At 44.4% G+C, this 13,753-nt stretch overlaps 1 protein-coding gene across 1 annotated transcript in view; it reads right to left on the reverse strand.

Moving 5' to 3' along the window:
- Positions 1-13,753, reverse strand: part of birc6 (baculoviral IAP repeat containing 6) — a 131,313-nt gene that overhangs the window by 68,347 nt on the left and 49,213 nt on the right. Inside the window, exons 49-58 of the mRNA XM_078288816.1 lie at positions 13,428-13,628; positions 11,208-11,487; positions 8,853-9,109; positions 8,531-8,639; positions 8,015-8,251; positions 6,469-7,336; positions 5,998-6,141; positions 3,987-4,116; positions 1,146-1,277; positions 335-496 (exon numbers count right to left, since the gene is read on the reverse strand). Of these exons, the coding sequence (XP_078144942.1) occupies positions 335-496; positions 1,146-1,277; positions 3,987-4,116; positions 5,998-6,141; positions 6,469-7,336; positions 8,015-8,251; positions 8,531-8,639; positions 8,853-9,109; positions 11,208-11,487; positions 13,428-13,628 (2,520 nt within the window). The remainder of the gene's footprint in view (positions 1-334; positions 497-1,145; positions 1,278-3,986; positions 4,117-5,997; positions 6,142-6,468; positions 7,337-8,014; positions 8,252-8,530; positions 8,640-8,852; positions 9,110-11,207; positions 11,488-13,427; positions 13,629-13,753) is intronic.

Raw genomic sequence — 13,753 nt, forward strand, 5'->3', positions numbered from 1 at the left:
GCTATTTCGGCTGCCAAGTGTCAATGTTTGACCTGAGCGCCTCTGGCCCCTCAAGGAACTGACCCAGATGGATGTTACAGCTTCATTACACAAGCCCAGACTGATGGGCTTCCCTTGGCACTGTGCCGGCTTGTGGGTAGCGCATATGTGTCTGTGTACATACACATTAGGGTTGGGCACTAGTGTAAATCCTCCTGTCGACCAATTGTCATGACATATTTCGTCACTCCCCTAATACATAGGAAGGGTCATTACTCAAGAAAAAAAAAAAGACGGATGAAGCAGTATGTAACCGGTATATTAGTAAATCCAAACCAGAGTGTGCATGTGCTACCTGGAAGCAGCTTGTGGTAGAGGTGGAAAACGGGCACGCTGATGGTTTTGGCAGAGGGGTCCACACCGGAGGAGGCGGTCAGCTTGTCGCTCATCACTCGGCCCCTCCGGGACGGGGGGCGGGGAGGGGTAGACAGGGCCCGCTTGGACTGGGACTTTAAGCCTGGCGGACACGGACAGACGCAACAATAATTCAGTCGCAACACATCAAGTCTTACCACTCTCATCAATAAAAGTTCATGTTAATATTTTCTTTTGGGTGGAGAGAAGCTTAGCATGGCAATTTTAGATATTTTTTGTCCCCAACAATTGGGTGATGGTCATTTTGTTCAACGGTGAACAAAATACTGATATGATCTTTAAATTTGACCATTTTCAACCCTAAAAAAAACAAGAATTCAGTGTTTCCCTCGGGAATTTTATTCTTTAACACTTTCAACAGTGTGCTTTAGGTACGTAGGCAGACTTAAGATCTCGCATTCAATTGACATATAGTTGTTTTTGCGAAGCGCCTCTTAGACACCTCTGGTTTCAAGCCCTGAAGACTCAGTATCCATTTAGCATTCATTGTAATTCATACGCCTCGAGTCAAAATATCTCATCTATTCATGAGATCATCACAGGCCTAGAAGCTTTGCCAAAAGCTGAACATTTCAATGCTACTCATTTGTGAGTAAACAAGCGACGCAATTCCCCTTCCCACGTGATTGGCGGGTGGGGTGATGGGACGGGACATGACGGCCCGCAGAGATTGGCTGAATAGCTGAATTGGCTGCCATAGTTTGAGGGGTAGATGGATCCGAACCAAGTACCTGAGGCCACGACGACGCTGTAGTTGTCCTGGAAACCGCTGTCAGCTTTCATCTTCTCCTTCTCTTCATGATTCTTCTTCTCCTTGTCCTCCTTCTGCTCATTGATCAGCTTGGCCGTGATGCTGGGTGTGTCTGAGGCAGAGAAAAGATGGGGGAGGAGACAGAGAAATCAGATGAGTATTATTCAATTTGACATATGTGAAAACGTCAAAGTCAAAGATATTTTGATTGTGATCTCAATGATGTACAAATGGCAATGCAAGTTTGGTAAAATACAAAAAGAGGTAAGAAAAAAGGTAGATGCTAGCTGAAGGCAGTATTTCCATGGGTTTATCTCAGGCGGGCGAGTACCATCACTGAGTATGAGTGAAGAAGCTGATGATAATTATCGTTGTATGTTGAGCATCAGTGCTTGTATTCATCTGGGTGGTGACATGTATAAAAGGGCTATCAAACAACAATCAGCTAAGATCTCTCTCCTCACTACTCAGCATATCATATAAGCCAGCCTCCATAGCAGATAATGTGGCATTAGCAATTCCAAGGATCACCGCAAATACACACTTGGCAGAACCCTGTTAAGGTTTGCATAGAAAACAATCGAGGAGGCTGGATGTTTGTACACAACAGTGTAAAATCCTGGATTAGCGTCTATGCTACAGTCTTGAGCGGAACACCTTATTCTGCAGCGTTTGGCCAGTTATTAGCAGGAATAAGAACAAGAAAAATGGACCCAGTAATGCAAGGTACATCACCACTAGCCAATTCTAACAGCGTTGATGTGTTTTAGGGTGGAAAAGATGGATAATAATCATCATATATCAGTGACCAAAGTCAACAGAAAACTTAAATCATGCCACTTTACGGCTTCAAACAGGTTTTAGTGGGAACATTTCCAAGTCATTTCGGCGGTTATTTCCATAGAAAGTGAACGTAGCATAACTGTTTTGAGGCATGAAGAAGTCATAGGTTCCCTACCACTAAGACCACATTGTCTACCACATTGTCCAATAGCCTCTTTCCAGCATTTTTCTCGCCCTTGTTCTCTCTCTCTCACACATACGCACACAGAGGCTCATAACAGCGGTGGTGTATCAGGCCTTTTATCTGTTGTTCAAGGTCCTGAGGGGAGAGCCATTCATCACATACAGCGCTGGCTAAAAGCTAACGGCTAACGCTACACACCACAGCATCGCCGCTGCACTGTTGACCTTGACGGCCAGATAACAGCCAGAGAATGAAACCACAAGGGAGGTTACTACTAATGGCTGATGGTGTTTGTTTCAGAGTTTTCTCAATGGTTTTGAATAGGAAATTGGCAGTCTTGGGAAAACAGAGCAAAGTGTAAATGGATGCATTACTAACAGCAATTTAGGTTTCAACTGCTGGAGGCTAATCCCAATATTTTTGGATTGAACATAGCTGATATTTTGCGCCAATATTAAATATTTTTAACGGGTCAATAAGTATGAGTTTTACTTCCCCAGTGCACAAAATGACCATTTCTTCTGGTTTCTGACTTTCATATACAGTACACTACCTATGTCAATAGCGGAATGTCTTTTGTACGACAGGGTTCATTTTCACTGATGAAATACAACATAGTACCGATGTATGATTCAGTCAAGCCTTGGGGAAAGTGTAGAGATGGTGTTTACAGTTTGAAGTGCATCATCTAATCCGGGCTGCAGTCACTACATCAGAGGTATCTCAGCAGCTAATATTGTGGTCGATTTCTCGGCCCCGCTGCTAATGTCTTGGATTTGAGTTGACGCACAACAGTTGACGCAAAAGGATAATGTTTATGCCCTGGGACCACGGGGGGTATATGGGAAATGCGGTCTTCAGTTTGATAAACACTAGCACTAACAACAGCACTGGAGTGAGATACAGATGACCAATCATCTGGAAAATGGTCTCATTTGATTACAGTAATTATATCAAGGTATCACAATTGATAGCGTACGAATGACGTATTGATGTTTAAAAATGCTGCGTCTAGCAACTTTCTTTGAAATTCAAAAACAGAACAGAGCTACTTTGTCGATCCCTTTCACTACACCAGCTTTAAGAACCACTCTCATGCAAACCTTCCAATACCAATCAAGCCTTTTCGCGTGAGTGGGAGTGAGATTGTGTGGCTCTGAGTCGATGTGCGAGGAGCTGACATGGGGCATTAACTTCAAATATGTCTGCCTTTTAAAATTTAAAGAGCCAACCGAAAGGGATAAAATGCTTGAATGGCGAGCTGTGGGTTTCCCCTGTTTAAGACTGTGTGTGTGTGTGTGTGTGTGTGGGGGGGGGGGGGATATTTATGTGTATATGTGTGCAGGACACTGTGCTCCGCACTCACCAGCTGTGGGCCAACGCAATATTGATGAAGCTGGGAGCGAAGCTACAAGAAGAACGCTTGATAGTAATTTCCTGTGAATACTGCCACAGCCTCGCACACTTCTACTGCCTGCAGCTACAGTTCATACCTTCCCTATTTAAATCTGCAAACATATCTCCTGCACAGAAGTTCTCTTCATGTGTAAATTAAACATACAGATAGTGAATATTTATGTCTACACACCTAGACACTTTCTGTACATATGTGTGGCCTTCTGTAGACACGCTAATGCAAATACGATGCACATTTTACACGTAAGCTGTCTATTTGTTTATCTTCTTATTTATATTTTTCTCATCTATTATGCATTGCATTATCTTGATATTTTTAGAAATATTCCATATTTTGTGTGTGTTTTTGTGTTTTAAGTTCTAGCTCCTCTTGTGTAAAGCAGCTTGTCCTAGAGAGAAGTAAGTAAAAAGCAGTAAGTTTCCTTTATTGAGGCGTACCAGATACTCGGTCCAGGACCTCGGCCAGCGTGGTGGAGATGGGCAGGTGGAGGGTTCGGTACTTGTGGCCCGCTCCATACATGGGATGCTGGATCACGTGGCTGGTGGCGTTGATGCGTCCTTTGTACAGCTGAGAGCAGAAATAAATGATTTTGTGTTAGCATGTTGTAGAAATACAAAAAACTGACACAGCTATAGGAAATCTCAGTGACCGAAGGGTGTGGTGTATATTAGGGTTAGACCGATATATGGGCCTGATGTTGGATATCAACCAATCAATGTTAATGACATTTCATTTCTTTCTATTCATTAATTAATTATTCATTTAAAGGTGGTAATGTATCCCAGAATTTTGCCAACCGTTTAACAGTTGGGGTGGGTCACCTTGCCTTAAAGAGCTGCTAAGCCCAAAGACTGGTTTCACTATTACTAAATGAACACAGAAGAACCACTGGGTTTCAACAGAGAGTTTTAGTGTCCAGTGATGGTCTAAAAAGCTTTTTCAGAGGCGTTTCCACCCTGACAAGAATACAATTGTGCACTGAATACTTGTTTTTCTTTGGCATGAAAAGGTCAAATTCAAAGATATTGAAAATTGGCACAAAATATTGTCAACTTCAGTTTCGGTGTCTGTCTGCAAAAACACAGTCTAATCCTAGAGTGTACAGTTAGAGCACAAACACTATGACTGCTTTTGTGAATGATTATGACAGCTGTAGGGGAGTTGAAAGCCTTTCAGAGGGGACATATTCAGATTTTGATTCAGATTGTCTTGGTTTCCACCTCTATTCCTTTGCCCTCCTCCTCTTCCCATCCTTCTGCGTCTGCCTTTATTTAAGTTGACACGGCTTCTCAGCCAGTATGAATGTTACAGTACATGTGTGCATCACTGCCAGCGACATTCGCTACTTTCTGCGGCCTATGGGAGACAGGCGTGGTGCTGCCAGAGTTATGCTAAGCTACGCAGCACACACCACTGAAGAGCAACAAACAACTCATAACATACCAACTGGCATGTCCACCCACCTGTCACCACCGAAGATAGATGCAGGTCCTCTAAATGATATAATATGGGGAGGTCAGCAGCAGGGCCAATCCTATTTTTGATCTCATGTGCAAATATTAACTTATTGGTCTGTCCTATGATGCATCACTTTCTCATACCTTGTGATATTTCAAGTATATTTGACTATGTTGGCTGATTTAGCACCAAACCTTAGTCAAGTCCAAGTCAAATCCAGTTCTTGTGCATCCCATAATAAACACGTCTACGTCCTTATGACATGCCAATCAACACCCATCCCTCACCTCGCCCAGGAAATGACCCTGACCCGTCCCTTGACTCTTCATCAAAAGCTCTTAACCATTTATGAGGAACAAAAAAGAAAAAACCCAGAATAATGAGGACGAGACGAGCTTGGAGGTTAGAATGAAATTAGCTTTGGGCAAATGAAACCAATTTCTCTACCTGCCCACCGCCCCCACCCACTCGCCCCTCTCTCTCCTAAACTGCTCTGGTGACAACCAATCATTGAGCGGTGTGAAATATGGGGCATTAGGGTGCCGGCTAGCACACAATATAGCAGGCACGCATGAGTCTGGAGGAGGAATTAAAAGTAGGAGGCTTCTGCTTCGTATTGCTGCGCTGTCCCCTTGTGGTCACATGGGAACATTACATAATGCTTTTACACTGAGTAGGGGTGCAGCAGTATCACTTTTTGCTATTTTAGCCAGTTGCTTAATATTTAGGAGGGTGGGGTGGGGGGTGAGGGGGATACATATCTTTAACATGATGGTGTCTTGTAGGATTTTGGAAATACTAATCTAATAAAGAGGCATCTTCTGGCTGAGTCATGAACCAAATTGACAAAGTTGTTTACATTCTATTTTCTCCGTTTGTGCCGTAAAGAAACCCAGCAAATTTCCTGCTAAATGCCAAAATCCTAACACTTCCTTTCCTATCCTATCTGGGTAAGGTATGAGCTGTTCAATAAAAGAGAGATTTACCCACCGGACATGGAGACTGCAGGAAGACTGTGACCTTCTCATCCTCCAGCATGAGCTGCAGGAAAAGCCTTCGAATGAAGCCCGAGATGTTTCCAGAGATGGGGACATTGCCTCGCTGGGGCGCTGACTGGAAGAGCTCACAGAGAACCTGCAGCGGGAGAAAGGCATGTTAAAATCCGTACAGAGAGACTTTATAAAATGAATTCATTTGAACTGAAAGAAATTAATATATACAGTCACTGACATCATTAATCAAAGCAATGCTTGCTGATAAGAAGCTAGTTTTACAAGGCAACAAATACAATTAAAGCTAGTAATTTAAGTTTTGGCTAATAATACAAAATCTATTTTTGAGAAGTAAAAACCGAATTACTGGAGTCTCAAAGGACAGTCAAACCCTTCAATGTGGTAATGTTTTACATGAAAATCTTTAGCCTCATCCATTCAGTTCTCCTGACAGAGCAGAACACCAGACCTGTGCCATGAGCCGCTGGTTGTTGGGGTGGCAGGAGATACACTGGAGGAAGAAAGCCACAGTGGCATTCTCCAGAGCCGTCCTCTGCTGGGTCGTGAGCCCACCTGCCCGCCCAGAGGACGCCAACGAGTATCGCGATCCTGACGGCTGAGGCTGGGATGGAGGGGGGCACGCCGCGGCGCCGGAGCCCGCCGGATGGGAACCTGCGTTGGCGCCGGCGTTGGCACCGGCACTGGCACTGGAGTGGCACAGCAGGAAGAGCAGGGCCGTCCACAGCGGGTTGACCTCCGGTCCGCCTAACCAGTCTTTCATAGCGTGACTGTTCCCTACTTCTGTTAGGAAGCGCAGCACCGGAGCCGCCAGCTCGGCCGACAAAGGCGGCCGACTGTGCGAGGAGGAGGAGGACGAGTGGTAGTGGTGATGGTGCTGCCGTCGCTCGGCCTGAGCGGCGGGCAGAGGGAGGTCGGCGCTGGCCAAGAGGCCGCAACAGAGCTGGGCCAGGCTGCGGACAAGCAGCGAGGGCAAGCCGGAGTCCAACAGCTGCTCTATAGCTCCTGGAGACTGCGAGGCGGCCGCTAGCGTGGTTAACTGTGACTCAGACAAATTAATGGGCGGTCTCGCGTGCTTGGAGTCGTCCGTAAGCCCGGCAGCGTTGGCGTTGGCGTCGTGCTGCTTCTTGCCGTCGTCGGTCATGGCCAGGCGGTGGTGCTGGGCCTGGGAGTGGCTGGCGCTAGGCACAATGCCCATCCAGGACATGAGCAGGGAGAAATAGCTGGGGTGGATGTGGCACATGGAGCACAGCAGGCTGTCGACAGCCTTTTTCAGCACCATGTTGCAGGGCAGCGACATGGACCAGTTGTACAGCAGTCTACAAGGAAGAAAGAATGGATCAAATGGTCAAAACTCAGCACTGAATATTGTAAAATCATGTCAATGTCATTAGTCTACAAGGGGCTTGAATATCCATGCCGATGTAGATTCAGACAACTTGCTAATGGTAAGATAAATCATATTTTGAAAAAAGCTGTTTGTGTTATGAGGTTTTCATAAATATCATCTCCCTTAGCAAATCAATACTCAGCGATAAAAGTTATTGTAAATCTGACCCTGGCCTCTTTGTTACATGTAGTTTTGGTCTCAAAGCAAATCAAGTCTGGGTTATGTTTTCACTTCGTTTCTTGATAAACTATTAATGTTTACAGAGAAGCTATGCAGTATTCATACCTTGTGGACATGTTTGTACTACGCAACATTTCTAAAGGGGGTAAGAGGCTTAAACTTTCAAGACTTTAAATCTTCAAAAACAACCATGAAACAATATTCTCCCAAGGACAGAAAAAGCTAGGTGCTGCATCAACACAGATGCTTCAAACCACCTGAATTTTCTGTTAAAAAAAGGGATGAAACGTTTCATACAGCTTTTAACTCCTAATAGCTTTCAATCATTCCCATTTGGGCTCGAACCCTGGAATTAATACATTAATACATTACTACATGAATTTATGTACTGTGTTATTAATAATATGGTAAAAACACTGTGACTAACTCAAAGAGCTCTCTGTTAAGCAACACAGGGAGGTCGTAGTCGACAGGCAGCTCATAGCTGTGCCACAAGATGGCCGCCACACAGTGGAGGTGGGAGGGCGAGGGCATGAGGAGGCCGTACTCCCTCGACGAGGAAGAGGAGGAGGAGGCACTGGCGCCCATGTATCCAATGGGACTGCTCCGTTTGTGGGCCGCCACCCGCGATGAATCGTGGACCCACTGGAGAAGGGCCTGGATCCTGGAGGGTTAAAAGAATGCAAAGTACTTGTGGGTATTTCTTCAGCTTTTCAAAAGCCTCGCTGAGGACTTAATGCACAACAAACACTTTTATATGACAGTAAAACATGACAAGGGGACTGAAAAGACACTTTTTACTGTCAGCATATCAGTCTGTCTGGGAAATCACCTTGACAGAAAAAGTTTCTCGCTGGTTGCGATTATCATGGAGGGAAAGCTGCAAATCTAATCGTCATTCAGGACAGTTTAAGTCAAGGTAAAAAGGGGGTGCTTGATGTACCTGTCTTTGGTGCCAGGATCCTGTGTGGTGCCCAGCTGGTACAGAATGTCTATGGTGGAGTCTGACGAGAGGCCATTCAGTCGCCCAAACAGCAGAGGACTGTTCAAATCTACACAAAGATAGATAAGGAAGCAAAAGTAAGGAGGATAGCCATTATTTTTGAAGAACACCTAATCTCAGAAAGTGATAAGACATAATTAAGACATTTACTTACTTAAATACTACTTTAAGTCCTACATAAGGTAACACTCATGAATCACCACAATTGTGAGTAACCCAGCAATTCTAAATGCAAATTTCCTGCTATCTGTGGGCGACTCACTGGCGGGGTCAGTGCCGGAGGCCGCGCAATTCCTCAGCAGAATGTCAATGAGCTTGAGTCCGATGCGGGTGGACTGCAGGCCGATCTTGACCAGCACGGCCTCGATGTTGGGCGAGTGCATGCCGCAGTAAGGTGACATGAGCAGCGCGGCGCAGGTCTGCAGCAGGTTGGCGGTGGGTGCCGCGGCACTGGCCATCATGGCCTCCAGGTCGCTGACGTGGGTCAGGCAGTGGTGGAGCAGACGCAGCCAACCGATACTGCACAGGGAGAGGGTAAAGGTCAAAGGTTAGATGTGTTCACTGTAAGAAAATGGCATATTACAGTTTGTATATTATGTTTTAAAAAAAAAGGTTCTCCCCCCAACAGATGTAATAGTTAATCGGCATAAAATTTTAAGTGTTAACAGAGTACTATTTTTCAAAAGGGTCAACTATGGCAAACCCAAAAGTTACTAAGTCTTTGTGTTCCGATAAATTTAATAAACTTTTGTGACTCAGTTTCATCTTATCATATAGACACTCAGAAACCACTTGCACATACACCACACCACTAAACATGGTTCTCTCTTTTTTACGGGCTCATGTCTCAAATTGTCCTCATACTGTTTTGCCACAATCTTTGTCTATTCAAATGAAGAAAACAGAATTGTGGACATGGTATTCTACATAGTTTACACAGGGGTCCAAAAATGCTCCACAATGGCTGCCATCTTGGGGGGACAAAACTTTTATCTAAGGGTATCTCAGGAAATAAATGAAATAAAAATCACAATTTGACCTTCCAGAGGGCGTATACGTGTGGATGGTATAGTTAAAAGAAGGAGTATTGTGATAGACAGTAGACTGCAGGCGTTGAAGTCAAACAGCTGAAAACATTCAACAGAGTCAAACAGTCCACCACATCTTGAGCTGGATCCCAGTCCACCTAAACCGGTTGACAAACTGCAGCCAGGAGCCAAATATGGAAATATTTTGCTCACCAAGCCAACAATGACGAACACCCAACCAACATCAAAACCTACAACCATGCAAAAGTTCCTTTGAAGCTGTCCGGGTCAATGTGTCCTCCAAACTATGGTAATTTTTCCCCGAGGCTCAGTTGGCACAGTGGGGGACGTGCTGTGGGTTTTTAAGATCATTTCAAATGTACCCCCATCAACGTCGATGAAGTCAACACTTTTGAGGTCCTCGTCTTCAAAATTGATTGTTTGAACCCAGTCTGCTGTGTAGTCATCTATCGTCCGCCAAAAACGAATGTTGACCTTTAACGCAAGTTCTGATTTTAATCAAACACGACAGGGCAATTGTGGCTTGCGATTTTAATGTTCATATCGATGAACCTTCAAATACCTTTGAAAGTGATTTCTTAAACAGCTAAATTCTCCTCTGTTTTTAATGAATTGACCCAGACCATATCTCAGCCCTCTTATGTTGATGACCTGGTAAATTGTTTTAATAAAGTGTGGATGCAATTGATCCTTTTAAGACCAGATTGGTCTTCACAGTTAACTTGGCCCCTTGGATAAATGATGAAGAGAGAAGAGCACAGACCTACTAACTCACAAAACCAAAAGAATCAAAGATTCTAGAGTTGCTTACTTTGCTGATCTAATTACTGCCAACAAGCACAATCTTCGGTTTTTGTTCTCCACTATCGATCGGCTTACAAACAGCGTTCCCCATGTGGCCCCTGCGTCCTCTGTAGACGACTGTAAGAAATTACTAGCCTTCTTTGTGGACAAAATTAATTCCATCAAAGCTAATAGCACTGCCTCCATGTTGCTGTTTGTCTCTCCTTGTGTTGCTTGAGGAATTTACACCAATATCTTTGCATGATCTCATAGACACTGTATTAAATATGAAACTGTCCTCCAGTCCTCTAGACATAATCCGGAGCAAGCCGTCCTCAGAGTTTTTAATATTTTAATGTCTATGGATGATGGTAAATGCTCCATCTTATTATTGCTAGATTTAAGTGCAGCCTTTGAAACAATTGATGACACCATCGTGATTGACAGGCTTAGGCAGTGGGTGCGCATCTCCAGCTGGGCTCTAAATTGGTTCTCCTCACATGAGCTCCTGTGCTCCTCTGACACACAGGGTGCCCCAGGGGTCAATTTTGGGTCCTATTTTATTTTCACTGTACATGCTTATCATGGGGCACATTATTCGCAGCTTTGGTTGTATACTGTGTCACTGCTATGCAGATGACACACAACTCTATGCGTCTATCAAGTCAAATGACCTCTCCAGACTAACCTCACTGCAACCTCAGTTGGAACCCTTAAACAGCATCTTAAAACCCATCTTGTTATCCTGGTCTTTCATTGATTTTACAGTTCTATGTTTTCGGTACCTGGTTTTGGAGACCTGGTCCTCAGAAGGCAGGAAGGGGTTGTTGACGGTGGCAGAGGAGGTGTTGCCGAACGCCGTCAGCCCCAAGAGTTTGATCTGAGACAGGCCCAGGGTGCTGGCGTCGCGAGGCCGGTGCAGCCTCAGGCAGACGGCGGACGCCACCTCCGCCTTCACAAGCTGGATCTTTATGTATGTGAGGCCGCTGGTGATGACTGGTGTGGAGAGCGGCAGCATGTTGACCCCGTCGGCGCTGATCTCCACTGAGACCGAAGATGGACAGGCTGGTTGGGAGGAGGAGGAGATGTCAAGAAAGGTAAGGGGTGGATCAATATGTACAGTCGGGACTTACTTTGCTGGGTCAATAGCTAACATTTTATTTCCTGCGAAGTTTCTAAAGTTGGCTTAAAATCCACTTGACAATTGGTTGGAAACATACTGTAGGTAATGTGAATTTCAGTTTTTACTCTCTACTATCCATTACAGTGCTAACATCAAAGATTGTTATACCCCTTTCTGAAAATTAATTCAACATTTCAACTCTGTCTTATATATTAGACATCGGTTTACATAATTCATGGGAACGTATCTGGACAAATCATTTCAAAAAAGGAGAACACCATGTCTCGCTACAATCCTCAATGGCTTACTGGCACAGCAGAGAACTTGGTGGCAAAAGGAGATGGTACAGGCATGAAAAATCCATGCAGCCTTTTGAATTTTTAAAACTGCACCCTTGTCCAAACTGGAAGTTAAATATTTCAGCAAGCGCAATAACAGAGGGCCGTGACTTGGAAGACTGGGAGGAAAGTATACATCTGCGCGGAAGCAAACCCGCCTCTTTCCTGTTCTTGCAGCTCACGTGGGGGAATTCAAATGAAGTTATTCATATGAAATTTGAAATCAACAGACAGAAAACACTCATGGTTTTGTCCTGCTGCCAAACACAACATGGCAGTTTCCTTGACATGCTCGGGGAGTCTGCCAAGCTCCGAGTGTGGAAATTAAATGTGTGGTTTATATGATTTGTAGATATGGTGTAATAGTCAGTGTTTGCCACTGGTTATTTGTGTAATCTGGTTGTAGGCTGGCATGAACAAGGGATGCAGAGTCAGGCAGCAGAAAGGACTGTGTGTGCAATGCAAGAAGCATCATGAATGTTATCTGTGGAATCTTCTTTTGCATGGGTGGATGTAACAAATTACTATTGCTATCATTTCCGTAATCGAGTCGTTTTTTTGTGAATGTGTGCTTTGGCATTTTTTTAAGTCAGTTAATTTACTTTCACTCATTGTACTTGCAGCTTGAAGCATGTGGAGGAAACAAACAGTTCACCAAATTTAAATTAAATTATAGTAGTTTAGTTAACACCTATCCAGCTAGAGTATGATTGGTTTGGGTTAGCACATTTTTTATCTAGCTAGTTCACCAGCCTTGCTAGCAAGTACAATAGATGGTAGCATAAAGAAAAAAGAAAGAAAAGAAAAAGACAAAAGACTGAATTACATTAACAGAGGACACAATGAATGACACATTACAAAAAACAAGAAACATTACATCAGAAGAAAATAAAGACAGAGTGAGAAAAAAACTAAAATACAGGACAAAAAAGAAAATAAGGAAAAGAGAAGAAAAAAGTGAGAAAAGGAGAGAAAAAAAAGAAAAAAGATGATGAGGGAGAGGAATTGGGGACGTGGGGTATGGTGGGTGACTGAGGGAAAGAGACGGGGTTGGGAGTGGGACAGGAGCAAGCAGGGACAAAGAGGCTTGTGGTCTTGGTTTCTGGTGAATCGTGTACTTGTGCTCAGTGTGGTGTTTTGTCACTTTTGCAGTTGATGTAATAAAAATGCCAGCCCTTTTTTGCATCATTTGGATTCTTTCGGATTTCTTCCTTTTTCATCAGTGTGTGATTTGTTGTACTTTTCTTTTTGTCTATTATTTTTGAACCCAGGACTCTTACGTTCCCGGCCTATAAGAAAAACAGAACTAAACAGTCTTTCATCCCCCTAGTCACATCTGCACTGAGCAAACTGACATAATAACCCACTCCAGCTGGTCTGGAATATCGCTCTGGCTGAATGCTATCTCCACATACAAAGTCCTAAATCATAGGACTTTTCCTTAGAGCACACGTGTATCTCACTTGTTTTGAAGCTCATATGTAACAATGTCAATGTCAATAATGAGCACAGCTGTTCTTGTAAGGCAGCGCGGTGCTACTCACTGGCCAGGGAGGCGAGGTGTGGCTGGATATGGAGCTCCTTCAGCAGCACGGCGGCGGGAAGGTGGATGGTGAGGTCGCACCAAGCCTCCTCCGGAAGGAAGATGTAGGACCAGGCTGCCGAGCGGGCGCGGCGGTGGGGCGGCGTGGCCTGGAGCAGGACCTCCGCCGGCTGGGCCGTGGGGCTGCTGGAGGTGATGGTGCCTGAAAAGGGGAAACGACTGGATCACTCAGAATCCAAAAATGATGATTCAGAGCGGGTGGATATGAACAAAAAATAATTGTATTGTATTTGTATTGTATGAATAAGTAGGAATGCCGCAAGTATC

This window comes from Centroberyx gerrardi, chromosome 15 (genome assembly GCF_048128805.1).
Source record: "Centroberyx gerrardi isolate f3 chromosome 15, fCenGer3.hap1.cur.20231027, whole genome shotgun sequence".
In the NCBI taxonomy this organism is placed as follows: Eukaryota; Metazoa; Chordata; class Actinopteri; order Beryciformes; family Berycidae; genus Centroberyx; species Centroberyx gerrardi.